At 46.0% G+C, this 13499-nt stretch overlaps 1 protein-coding gene across 5 annotated transcripts in view; it reads left to right on the plus strand.

Moving 5' to 3' along the window:
- Positions 1-13499, plus strand: part of LOC142463183 (kinesin-like protein KIF19) — a 46080-nt gene that overhangs the window by 22122 nt on the left and 10459 nt on the right. For 4 of the 5 annotated variants that reach the window (XM_075565602.1, XM_075565604.1, XM_075565606.1 and 1 more), the window contains 3 exons: positions 67-188; positions 3823-3962; positions 5048-5150. In XM_075565602.1, coding sequence (XP_075421717.1) covers positions 67-188; positions 3823-3962; positions 5048-5150 — 365 coding nt within the window. The remainder of the gene's footprint in view (positions 1-66; positions 189-3822; positions 3963-5047; positions 5151-13499) is intronic. The other variant, XM_075565607.1, reaches the window with a different exon arrangement.

Consider the following 13499-nt stretch of genomic DNA (forward strand, 5'->3'; position numbering starts at 1 on the left):
ACATATAAATATTATTTTTATTCTCTTATCCTTATTTAGTGTTTGTTTTCCCCCTTTGTGTTGTAGATTATAAGATTCAGGTACCAGAGCAGCTTGACAAGCTTTACCAGGTGTGCTTTCAGGAGATGGAGGGAGGATCATTAAACCGACAGCTACAGTTTCACTCGCATCTGTCCAGTGCTCTCAGGGTATGGTCAAGAGGGTATTTATTTATAAAAGTACAGAACCCTTGGGAACTAGCCAATGTGGTGTTTCTATGAGTCACACACTACTGTGCATGCAATGTCTTGTATATAATGTATACCCTGTTCATTGATGTAACTGTACTTGTAACCATGTATTATTTGTCTTAACTCTGTGCCCAGGACATACTTGAAAACGAGAGGTAACTCTCAATGTATTACTTCCTGGTAAAATATTTTATAAATAAATAAATAAATGTTCTGCGATATCCAAAGAAAGACATACAATTTATCTGGGTACATGGATAAACGCATTAGAACAGAGAAGTACACTTTTATTACAGCAGCCCAAATTATTCTATAATGTCACAGGCTCCTCTTCCTGTACAAGAGATCATTCTGATTTCTGAAGCGCTGTACCTTTACATCTATGAAGAACTCTCTTTTTCGGTCCATTAAAAGTATCCCAGCATACACTTCTCCAGAACCAATACAGTTACTCGCAATTTGCGCTGCACACATCGAAGGTGTTAGATTGAAAAGTTTGTTAAAGCGTCCAGTACTAGATATTTGTGTAAGCTTTGATTTCTACATGTTTTGCACAACCAAACGCAAATATACATGAATGCATGATTTTGTCCTGCAAATCAGAATATACCTCTCCTAGTACAAATGTTTTGAAAACCTGTAGCGCAGTGTTTTTGAACTAGGGTTTCCAGGACATCCGTAAAGGGTTCCCTGCAATTTTCAGGTCATTTGAAAATTGTACCAAGTACAGAAGAATTTACAATGCATCTGATCTCAGATGCACTATTAGAAAGGGTTGCGGTTTGGGTTCCTTACAATGCATCTGATCTCAGCTGTGCTATTAGAGAGATGTTGGGGTTCCTTACAATGCATCTGATCTCAGGCGCGCTATTGGAGAGGGTTGGGGTTCCTTACAATGCATCTGATCTCAGACGCACTATTAGAGAGGGTTTGGGTTCCTTACAATGCATCTGATCTCAGCCGCGCTATTAGAGAGGGTTGGGGATCCTTACAATGCATCTGATCTCAGATGCACTATTAGAGAGGGTTGGGGTTCCTTACAATGCATCTGATCTCAGACGCGCTATTAGAGAGGGTTGGGGTTCTGCAGAATTCCACATAGGGTTCTTAACCAAACAAAGGTTGGAAATCACTGCTGTAGCGCGAGAAGCTTTGTGGTTCCTGTTTTCTCATAAGAAAACTATTGTGTGTTTGCTATTATAACAAGCTCATTGAAACAACAAATTAGAACAAATTTTCCCTATGGGCTAAAAAGCAACCAATCTATTACGCAAGGGAGTCATTTAAACAGAGAGGTGCAAATGCAGTGAGGCTGAAAATGTTCCTGTATCTTTAGCATCAATGCATGCACCACGTATCCACTAGGAGGTTTAATACTATGGAATATGTATTATGTTATGGGTTTGATATTGCTAGCTGCGTATGCAATGTTTAACATGTTTGTTTTGTTGCTCATGCTTGGATAAAGCTGCAGTTCATGCTGTCGTTTAAAAAAATAAAGAAATGAATTCAATATATGCATCAATACACTCTACACACTGACAAGTGATTAGCTAAGTTGCTGATCGATCCGTTCTCCTGCAATCGATCGCTGAAATTCGACTGGGGGTTCACTAAATGCATCTTGGGTAATGTTCTGCTGCACTGACAGCCAAAGTTCTGTGAGGGAGATCATGTGACCAGGCAGGCACTTGATTCAATTGGTTCATTGCTAGAGAGGGCAGGGCTCAAAAAGGTGATGCTGTTTCAGAAGGAAAGGGGATGTGACTTTGTAAATGGTTGCTATAGGAACAAAAATGCTTGTTACATTAGCATACATTAAAATGTCTTTTAAAATGTTTAATTTGTAAAAATTTTTAAATGCTACAAGTATTTTCTCAGTACAGAACTGATTTAAAAAAAAAAAAAAACACATGTAGGATATTGCTTGAACTGCAGCTTTAAATATATGTAGTTAAAACTAAATTGGATTAGTACAGAGGTTAAATCAGGGGTGGCTGGAAAATGTGGAGCCGGGGGCAAGTCACACTGACTGGCCCAGGAATCAGGCATCCCACACGCACACATGCCATACACGCCCACCTACACACATACACACATGCACGCACGCACACACACACAGGCCATACACGCACACATATACACAAACATATACATACACACGCACAAATATGCACATATACATGCACATACACACACATTCACACACATGGGCCATACACGCACACATACACACACGCGCGTGTCATACACGCCATACACACAGTCCTCTTATTTTGTCCAAACCCTATTTATTGGTTAGGCTGCGCTTATAGAGCCTTGCGACGGCGACACGACGTCGCTCCAAAACAAATTAATTTACTCCGTCGCAAGTGCTTATAGTAAGCGCGATGGTGACGGAGCGACGTCGCGTCTAAAAATTTGGAAGCCGGGTAAATTTGATTTTGGCCAAAACATTGTAACCCTTTGGCCAAAGGGTTAAACTAAATGACCCTTTTTCAAGAGAATATATAAGTATTTTACTGTGTATTTCTGTCATGTTGGATGCAGCATTGGGCTTCTCTGTCTGTTGTATACATATGCCACGCTCAATAGCACTCCTTTTTGACACTTATATACATATATATTTTGTGGGGCTCAGGGGTCCCCAAAAAAGAGCTTGCTGGGGTTTTGTGTGCTTTCTACTAGTTGACCACGCGTTCTATTTCTAAAATTATTGAATGTTTCGAAGATTTATATTTTGGGGGAATAAATGGATACGGCGGTTGCATGTCTTATTTTAACTTTTAAGGGAGAAGAGTGAACTCACAAAATCTGTAGCAATGTGGATTTATTGCATAGTGCAAGACTGTAGCAATGTGGATTTATTGCATAGTGCAAGACTGTAGTGAGGCTTCTTCACCCCAATGGAGATGCATTTTGGGACAGACTGTCTTTTCCTCGGGCGGTGACACATACTGCATTTAACTCCTATTCTGCCAGAGGGGCCACAGCAGTCACATTTTGCATTGAATGTGTTAAACTCTTCATACAGTGGACACATTAAAGCTGCAGACCCAGCAATATCCTACATGTGTGTTTTTTTTTAAAATAAATCAGTTCTGTACTATGAGAAAATACTTGCAGCATTTGTTTAACAACTCGGATTTACATTTTTAATGTATTATAATGTAACAAGCATGTTTTGTTTCTATAGCAACCATTTACAAAGTCACATCCCCTTCCTCTTCTGAAACAGACTCTGGCACACCCCTTTTTGAGCCCTGCCCTCTCTCTAGCAGTGCACCAATTGTATTTAGTGACTGCCTGGTCACATGATCTTCCCCACAGAACTTTGCATCTCTTGTGCTGCAGTGACAGTCATTTAGTGAACCCCCGAGCTGAATCTTCGCTGATCGATCGGCAATTTGTGTGGATTATATTGATGCACATATGAAGGGGGATACATTTTATTTTATTTTTAAACGGCAGCTTGGACTGCTGCTTTAAAATTATACCAAGATTTGTGATAATTAACTGTGCCTGTATTTTGCATCATGCATTTCTTTTTCATACTCCATTGTCGTGTCAATCTTCATGTAATCCTTCCCAGAATGATTGTGTGCTAAAGTTGGGGGAGTCTCTCCTTCATCTAGATCTGGACCACTTTGAAAAAGCAGTATCCGACAACAGAAAAGGCGTTCTTTCTCGAGCAAGATTTGAACTTCCGCCAATCATCTTTGAGTCAGACAGGTAGCAAATTAATGAATGATTTCAAATTGCAGCATCATCTAAAGAAGGGGTGGTCAACGCCAGTCCTCAAGGGTCACCAACAGGTCAGGTTTTCAGGATATCCCTGCTTCAGCACAGGTGGTGCAGCCGTTGACTGAACCACTGATTGAGCCACCTGTGCTGAAGCCGGGATATCCTGAAAGCCTGTCCTGTTGGTGGTCTTTGAGGACTGGAGTTGGCCGCCCTCTTGATCTAAAGTTAGAAGGGCAATAATGCCATGACATTTGATGGGAAAAAGTGGTATTTGGAGGGGAATTACTTTCCACATTTTTCATATGTTTACTAAAATTAGCTACTTTTAGTCACAGTATTAAGCTACGCTTGGCTTTAAAGTAGCACTTTCTCTCTCCGTTACATCTAAGAGCTTATTTTGCAACCATGCATTATTATTTTACGTGATGTCTTTACCTATAATAAATGCATACTTTACCGGGTGTCCACCAAAAGAAGTTACACGTGCGACTGAGCTGTAACCAATTGCAATAAGGGATAGTAAGGTGCTCTTGGTTTAGTGCTATAGGTTGGCTAATGGTGCCTATAACATACAGTAACTAGAAACACATATAGGCAGTGATTGGTGAAGAGTTACCACACCCACACTCATCTGGAATGAAATAAAACAACTTTTAGTTTAAATTGGTTTGGGATGAATCCTTTCAGTGTCACCTCTAGCCACTGCACGCTCCGGCACTTCCTGATCATGTGATCACTCCTGAGCTGTGCCGGCCATCTTGACGTACACTGTATACACCGTACATCCATAGGGCACTGAAGGGGTTAACCGATATTTGTGTGAAAGGGTAGAAATCAAATTCACATATCTACAGTAGGCCACAAATATACACACACACACAATGCCAGATAATATTTCAATCCAAATGAGAAAATGTTAATTACTGTTGTATATCAATAAATAGTGATATTTGCAGATATATATTGTTTTAGACACGCACAGAGAGAGAGAGAGAGACAAAGAAAGATGTGCATTGTCCATTCAAGTGTTAATGTTGCGTTGTGATTTAAGTGTGCAAACATTATCATTACAGTGACAGTAAAACTTCCATGTCCAGCCCGGCTTTGATTCAGACAAGGCAGAATTCCAGTGTCGGTCTTACAGCTCTTCACCGTTTCAGAACTCGGACACGACAGGTTAGTAGAGCCGACAGGTTAGTAGAGAGGTGGGTTACATAATAACTCTGTTCTGTACTGGGTACAGTCATGTTATCATACAGTGTATGATTGACGATCACTCAATCATTTTAAAATGTGTCTCTAAAAAGCCAGGATTCACAATTCAGTTTGACAAATGCACATTTTAGCAGCTGTTTATTTTCATATTTTGAGATTGGGAAAAATGTTTTTGTTTTTCTTTTCCCCCCTCAATATTGTGACATCGTACAGTACATTAAGAACCCTGTCACGAACGGCATACCTGTGAGCACGTGACTTGTGTATGTGACATGGGTTAATACACAGCTATCTAGCTGACACATTTATCTCCCCGCAGGGTCCCTTAAATTAGTAATATCTCACCTCAATCTGTCATCATACACTGTATATCTTTAATCGCTGCCACCACCTAGGACAGGGGGGCGCAAACTTTTTCCCTGCGCCCCACTGTCGGCAGTACCCTCACTCCCACGCCCCCCCCTAACTCCCACTTACCTGCGCTCCGGCGTCATGACGGCACGTTGCCATAGCAACGTGACATCACATGACCTCGTGGCGGCATTTTGACGCCACGTTGCCATGGCGACGCAGGAAGGAAGCCGCCGGAGCCTAGGTAAGCAAGGTTTACGGAGGCCCTGCAGCTCCCCCGGCACTTAATTTAAGTGCCTTCGGGAAGCGCGCGGGGCCTCTGTAAACCCCGCGCCCTCCCGCCGGCTGTCTCGCGCCCCCCCTGGGGGTCACGCCCCCCAGTTTGTGCACCGCTGACCTAGGATACAGAAAAATGTAATCGCTGGGGTCCATGGACCCTGTTTTCTTTTTTTTTTTTTTAAACATTGTTTTTATTAGTTTTTGTGCATACACGTCAAGGAATGCAGGATGTTGTCAATTGTATCAGGTATACACCTAACTTACAGGGAAACTTTACAAGTAACGGACGAACATTGGGGGGACCACAGGACAGGACGCAGACAGACTGACAACATCTAAGGACAAGGAAAAAGAGGGGGGGGGGGGAGCGGCCTGGTAGTAGCGCTGATTCCACGTTTCGCCGGGGTCTTTCACCAATGCTGCCTTTGTTCTGCTCCAGTTCGCCTCTCAGAGGAGCTCAGATCCGGAACACATCAGGATTTCATGAGTCGGAGAATCTCTTCACCACTGTACCTCGGAGGGAGCCCTACTGTCCGATCGTCCCGTCCGACTCCCAACCCAACATCCAAGGAGAACCCATCTATCTCTATCAGAGCCATATTGTGGCCTCATTCATCCCCTGAATATCAGTCTGGGCAAGCCATAATGACCATACTTTCTCAAATTTATCGGCTGAGTCGTTAACTAAACTCGTTAACTTCTCCATTCTACAAATGAACCAAATTCTGTTTCTAATTTTATCAATAGACGGAATTGCGTTCTGATTCCACAGTGCTGCGGTCTCGCATCTCATAGCGGTAGCAAAATGTGCTATCAGCTTGTTACCCGATCTAGATACCTCGTTTGTAGGTTTACCTAATAAAAATAGCCACGGGTCCAGCTGTATTGTGAGCCCTAAAAAGATCCTCTGCAGCCAATCGCGGATCTGGGTCCAGACCGGCACTAATCTTGGGCAAGACCACAGCATGTGCACCAGATCCCCCTGTTCCCCGCACCGCCTGGGGCAGAGCGGGGAAGCCCCCCGGACAAATTTAGCTAATCTGATTGGGGTGAGATACCACCTTAATAATACCTTATATGAGTTCTCCTTCAATGTCGTGCATATGGAGCTCGAGGCCGCAGCTTTGAACACCGCAGCCCAGTCCTCGTCCTCTAATTGTGTCTGGAGATCCTCTTCCCATTGTGTCATAAAACTGGGTTTGACTGTCCTGTCTGAGTCAGTATTCACCACCTCTCTGTACAACGCAGAGATTAGTCCCCGCGTGTCGGCTCCGCGCACGCAGAGCTGTTCGAATTTGGTCAGCGGTGGTCTCACCGGGTGTGCGTTATAAAATGCCCGGACCTGGAGGTACCTCATAAAATCAGTGTTAGGTACGCCCGTTTCTGACTGTAATAGTTCAAAAGATTTGATCTTGCCTTTATCCTCCAGGTCCTTCAACCGACTAATCCCTAATTGCCGCCAGCGCGGGAAGCATTTTTCCGCCAGCCCAGGAGCAAAGTCCGGATTGCCAAATAAAGGAGCCATCAGTGTGTGTTTGGAGGTCAGAGAGCAGCTAGTTTTAGAAGCCTCCCAGACCGAGAGTGAGTTGAGCACAGAGGATAGTGGGATGAGCTTATCCTTCACCCGTGTCCTCGGGTACCAGATTAGGTCCCTGAGCTCAAGCGGGGCGCACACCTCCTTCTCCAGTGCCACCCACCTCCTGAGCCCCGGGTCCCCATGCCACTGCGTGATTTGACACAATTGTGCCGCTTTATAGTAGGATAAGACGCTCGGGACTGCCAGGCCACCAGCTTCCTTGGATTTTTGCATAATTTTCCCTTTAATCCGTGGTTTTTTATCTTTCCAAATAAATTGGGAAATAGCCTTTTGGAGCCCTGCGATGTCTGCTCTAACCACGGCAACCGGGAGAGTTTGGAACAGGTATAGAATTCGGGGAAGGATGTTCATCTTGACACTATAGATCCTCCCCAACCAAGAAATACCATATGCCTTCCAGTCCTGCAGCTCTTTTTTGAGAGTCCTCAGCAGTCTGGGATAGTTCGCCGAATATAAGGAGCTCGCCTTTTTTGTGATCTGCACTCCTAGGTATTTCATGGCGGATGGACGCCATCTGAACTCAAAGTTGAGTTCTATCAGCTTCTCCATTTCTTTTGGCAGGTGTAGGCTTAAGGCCTCTGATTTAGTTTGATTTATTTTGAAGCCAGAGATCTGGGCAAAACGCTCTAGAAGCTCGAACAGATTAGGCAGCGAGATAAGCGGCTTGGCAAGGGTTAGAATGATATCATCCGCGTACAGAGCCACTTTGTGCTCCTGCGAATGGATCTGTACCCCAGCGATATCAGCGTTACTCCGAATTTGTGCTGCGAGTGGTTCGATGCATAAGGCGAATAGCAGGGGCGAAAGCGGACATCCCTGCCTCGTCCCACTTTTAATTGGGAATAGTTCAGAGGGGAATCCCTGGTGAACTACTCTGGCTGACGGTGCCGTATATAGTGCTTTGACAGCCTGTTGGAATTTGCCTCCAAACCCAAATGCGCCAAGCGTGGACTCCAGGTATGGCCAATCAATCCTGTCAAAGGCCTTTTCCGCGTCTAAGCTTAGGGCCACACCCCGAATCTCGTTGGCTCCCATGAAATCTATTATATCAACAATTCTTCTAGTGTTGTCGGCCGCTTGTCTACCTCTAATGAAGCCAACTTGATCCGGGTGGATGAGCCCCGGCAGGATTACATTTAATCTATTGGCCAGCAATTTAGCGTAGATTTTTACATCTGTGTTAATTAATGATATTGGCCGGTAACTTTGGCAGCTAGTGGGATCCTTGTCCTCTTTATGAATTACCGAGATTGACGCCTGGAGCATCTGTCCCGGAAAGGGCTCTCCTGCTAATACTCCATTAAACAGCTGGAGCATGTGTGGAGCTAAGACTCCGATAAATTTTTTGTAATACAGATTGGAGAACCCATCCGGGCCTGGGGCTTTTGATGCTTTTAAGTTTTTTACAACCGCCTCTAGTTCTTCCCTTGTGAAGTCTCGTTGCAGAGCCTCTCGCTCCTTTCTGTTTACTTGTGGCAAGGCTGCGTCTGCTAGGAATTTCTGTAGATTACTACTTGTCCTAGCATTGTGAACTACCTTCTCTCCATTATACAGCTGTTCGTAGAATTTCGCAAACTCCCCTACTATGACTTTAGGGTTTGAGGAACTCTGGCCTCCTGCGGTCGTAATAGAATGAATGTTAAAATTTTGTTTCCTATTACGGAGTCTGGTGGCTAGCATAGTGTCCGGTTTGTTAGCTTTCTCATAGAACTTCCTCTGTGTCCAACTCATGTTTTTCTCCGCTCGGGAAGTAAGGAGGAGGTTTAGCTGAATTCTAACATCCTTCAACTCCCTCAGATCAACATCTCTACCTGTCTGGTTATGTAGAGTAGAGAGCTCATGTAACCTGTGATAAAGCTGGGCTAATTTGGCTTCCTTTTTCTTTTTCCTATTTGCCGCTATACCGATTAAAACCCCCCTAATCGTGGCCTTATGAGCCTCCCATAGCAGTGATTGGGATTCTACACTGCCACTATTTATCCGGAAATACTCTGATATTTCAGACTTCACTTTGTTTTGGGTCTCCGGGATTTTGATTATTGATTCATTTAGCTTCCAGTTTGCTCCCGGGCTGGCATTACTCAATTGGGTGCATCTTAGCTCTACCGATGCATGGTCCGACCAAGTAATATCATGTATGCTTGTGTCGGAAATTTGTGGGACCATTCTGCCCGATACAAAGAAGTGGTCAATCCTACTGTAGCTGTCATGTGGGTGGGAATAGAATGAATAACTGCGGTCTCCCTGGTGCTGCTCTCTCCATATGTCCACCAGGCTAGTCTGTTTAAGGCCTTTCAGTAATGAGCTATTCCCTTCTTTCTTATTATTTTTTTGGGACGTAGATCTGTCTATCTTTGCATTCATGACTGTGTTACAGTCGCCCCCTAGAATTATTTGTCCCTCAGCCCATACCTGCAGCTTCTGGAAGAATGTGTTGTAGAAGTCTAGCTGACCCTCGTTTGGAGCGTATATACACGCTAATGTCATTCTGACCTGTTTAAGGAGCCCGACCAGCACCAGATACCTTCCCTTTGGGTCCCTTTTAATCTTTTCAACCTGGAAGGGGGTGTGATTTTGGAATAGGATAGCTACACCTTTCTTTTTCTCTGCCCCTGATGCTAAAAAGAACTTACGAAAGCTAGAGTCAAGAAATTTCGGATTATTACGCGAGCTGAAGTGAGTCTCCTGTAGGAAGACCACGTCAGCCCCTCTCCTCTTGAATTCAGTGAAAGCGACTCTCCGCTTACGTGGACTGTTGAGCCCTTTGGCGTTTTGCGAGATGAAAATTACCTCCATTTTATGTAGTAGTGTCTGTGTGGACCTAGAATGTAAGCCGGTCTGATCTTACCCCTGACCCTGGACATGTTCTGTTCATGGACTCTGTGGTGTAGACTCCGGAAGCGCCTATTCAACCCACCGCCTGTTGGGACTGGAGAAGGAAAGGGAAAAAACATGAGGGAAGAATACACACATAAAACACCTAAATACATCATGAGAACCGTATTGGTCTTAAAAGACCTCGGGTTCAATGCCCGGAGGAGAGATTTTCTCCCTGGACCCTCCTCCCCCTTGGTCCCTCTCTGTGGCTTCCAGAACTCGCCACAGATCTCCGGGTCAGAACCAGGTAGGTGGGATATGACCCCCCTCCTGGCGAAGACGCACATGCCTGCAGGCAGAGTGGTGGCTGCCCCCCTCCCCGCCGGCCGCTCTGTGCGTTACAAAACCTAACAACTAACTTCTCTTCTATCTATTTTATTAACTCTTATTAATCCAAACGTAAGCGTTTAACTACCTTGAGCTCGAATCATGAGCTCTTCCTTTTATCTAAAACTGTAACTACAACTTTTCACCCTGTTCTCTGCCTGCCCTTTTAACCGCTGACCGTTTCTACCTCCCCTCATGCATTCTTCCCTGCTTCCGGGCTCGGGTGCTCTCCCTCTTTCCCCCTCCCTCTAGGATCCTGCCGGGTCCCTCGTTGCCGCATTTCTGTTATCTCTCCTGGGAGACCTCCGCTTGCGCCGCTCCAGTACCCCTATGTTCTCACTCATGTTCTTTTGTCCGCTATCTACTCTATGCTATTCTTGCTCAGTACATGATACTTTGCCCCTGTACTCTGCTTTGTTTATGGCTATTAGGCTTGTCTATGCTGTCTTCCCCCCTTTGTCTCCTGTCCCTGATGGGGGCCTGTGCTACCTCTTCCCCCCCACCTCCCCCCCCCTCCCCCCTCCCGCCCGTGCATGTCCCCTCCTCGAGCAGCCAGGCAACCTCCTTCTGCACCACTGAGTCTTTTCTGCGGGACTCCGCCTGTCCTGTGATCGCCTCCCCAGCGGAGGAGCTCGCGTGCCCCCGCCAGAGGAGATCGCTGTACTCCTAGCCGGTCGCATCGCATCTGACGTCATCCTGGCGTCCGCCCGGGCTCTTCACCGCGCCTCTCCTCCAACTCTCGTGATAGCGGGATCCATGACGTCACCGGTGTGGGCGTGTTGATCTCATTCCGCGGTGGACTGCTGAGACGAGAGGGCTGGATCGGGGGAGGCTCCCTGGGCGGGTCCATCCGGCAGAGCAGATCTTCCCGCCGAAACCCCCGCCGCCATTGGAGATCTCGCGCCCTTCCGTCCTTCTTCCTCACCATTAGGTGCATATCCGCCATTTTGGGGACCCATGCGCTGCGGCCATCTGCTGAATGCCGTCATCTTTGGACTCGGGACAACTCCGGAACCTCGGCAGTCTCACGGTAGGGGGATGTCTGGTGTAGCCTGTGTGGCAGGGTGTGTTTAAACTGCGCAACGGGCGCAACTGCAGCTCTTGAACTTTATAGAGTCTCTCCTTTACGGGCTTTTCTCTCTGCCCCCCTCCTTGCTGATTCTCCTCTCCGGCGTGGGAGAGGTGCCCTGCTTTCCTGTCGGGGAGTCCGTCCTCTTCCCCTGCTGGGCTCCCTCCGCTCCATTGTCCTGTGATCCCCGCACACCCAGTTTTTTAAGGAAGGCTGCCCCTTCTGAGGGGTGCTTGAGCACCTGCGGTCTGCCGTTTTTGATGGCTACTAGGGCGAATGGGAATGCCCAACGGTAGCGCACCTCATTGTCCCTTAGGGCCTTAGTTATGTGCCCCACAGCTCTCCGTCTGGCCAGTGTCAGCGGGGACAGATCCTGGAAGATCAACAGGGTAATCCCCTCGAAGGTAATGTGTGGGGTGGCACGGGCTATTCTGCTCACCTCTTCTTTGACAGAGAAGTAGTGGAGCCGGAGGATCACATCCCTAGGGGGGTTGGAGGGCACGGGTCTGGATCGTAAGGCCCTATGGCATCTGTCCATCCTAAAGTCTGAGGCCGGGCTGCCTGGTAATATTGAGGCCATCCAGCGGGAGAGTAAAGCTTCTGGATCCAGAATTTCTTCTGGGATCCCCCTCACTCTGAGGTTATTTCTTCGATCTCTATTCTCCCCGTCCTCTTGTCTGGCTTCCAACTCTGCCACTCTCTGTTCCAGCGCTTGTACCCGGGAGTTTGTCTCCTTGTGGGCAGTTGAGCTAACGTCCATGCGCTCCTCCAGGTCGTTGGTCCTCGTCCCTATCTGTACCAGATCATGTCTGAGCCCCTCCACCTCTCCTCTGAAGAAAGATTTGAGATCAATTAATAGTCTTGATATTTCTTTTTTGATGACTTTTGTTTGTTCTGCTGCCGCTCTGGAGCCCTCTGCATCCTGGGCTGAGTCTGAGTCAGATACTGCTGACATCTCTGCAGTCCCTGCCTTGCTTTGGCCGGTGAAGTAGGCCCTGACATCTGACTTTCGGCGAGTCTTTTGTCTTGTAGCTGCCATCCTTTTTTGGGGTGTATTATCTTAACTGGGAAGGGTTTAGGCAGCCGTCGCTATGTTTTTTTTCTCAAAAATGCTGGTTTTGCTATTGTTTAATTGCTTTATTGTGCCGGCGGTTGGAGGAGCTGTGTGTCTATGCAGCCATCCTCAACCAGCCGCGCATGCGCATCTCCATGGACCCTGTTTTCTAAGCAAAACATGGATTTAGCACACAAAAAGTTCAGTTAGAGCCCGACATACTTATTAAATCTAAAATGTAATGTACAAAAATAGTACAGTGCTTAGGTTACATAAAAAGATTATTACAAGGACATAGAGTATAATAAATGCAGACCGTTTCATGAAATACAAAGGAGTAAAACAGATTTATGTAATTATGTTACTGCATAACATCATCAGATTCCTTCAGAGAGGCTTGAAGTTGGAAATATGGAAATCCACGTGTGTAATAGACAAACACGCCCCTCTATGTTTAATTTCTCATTTCATATCTCCGTTGCAGGGTCTTTATCCTAAAACCCTTCTACAGAGAGCACAGCGTAAACCCACCTTCTGGGCGTCTCCGTAACTCTCCCAATCTGCAGCCAGTTACATTTTTATGGCTTGGGCTTTGGGGAGGGGGGGGTGAGGGGGGAGGAAAGGCTTTCTTTTGAATAACACTCTCATAACTGTGTTTCTATATTACTTAGAACTAGAACAACGCCATCTTCACTGCTGTCTGCATAATTAAAATACACGCGTGAATATCAATCTTGATGTTTTTAATGCCATGTT

The sequence above is a fragment of the Ascaphus truei genome, chromosome 11 (genome assembly GCF_040206685.1).
Source record: "Ascaphus truei isolate aAscTru1 chromosome 11, aAscTru1.hap1, whole genome shotgun sequence".
Classification (NCBI taxonomy): domain Eukaryota; kingdom Metazoa; phylum Chordata; class Amphibia; order Anura; family Ascaphidae; genus Ascaphus; species Ascaphus truei.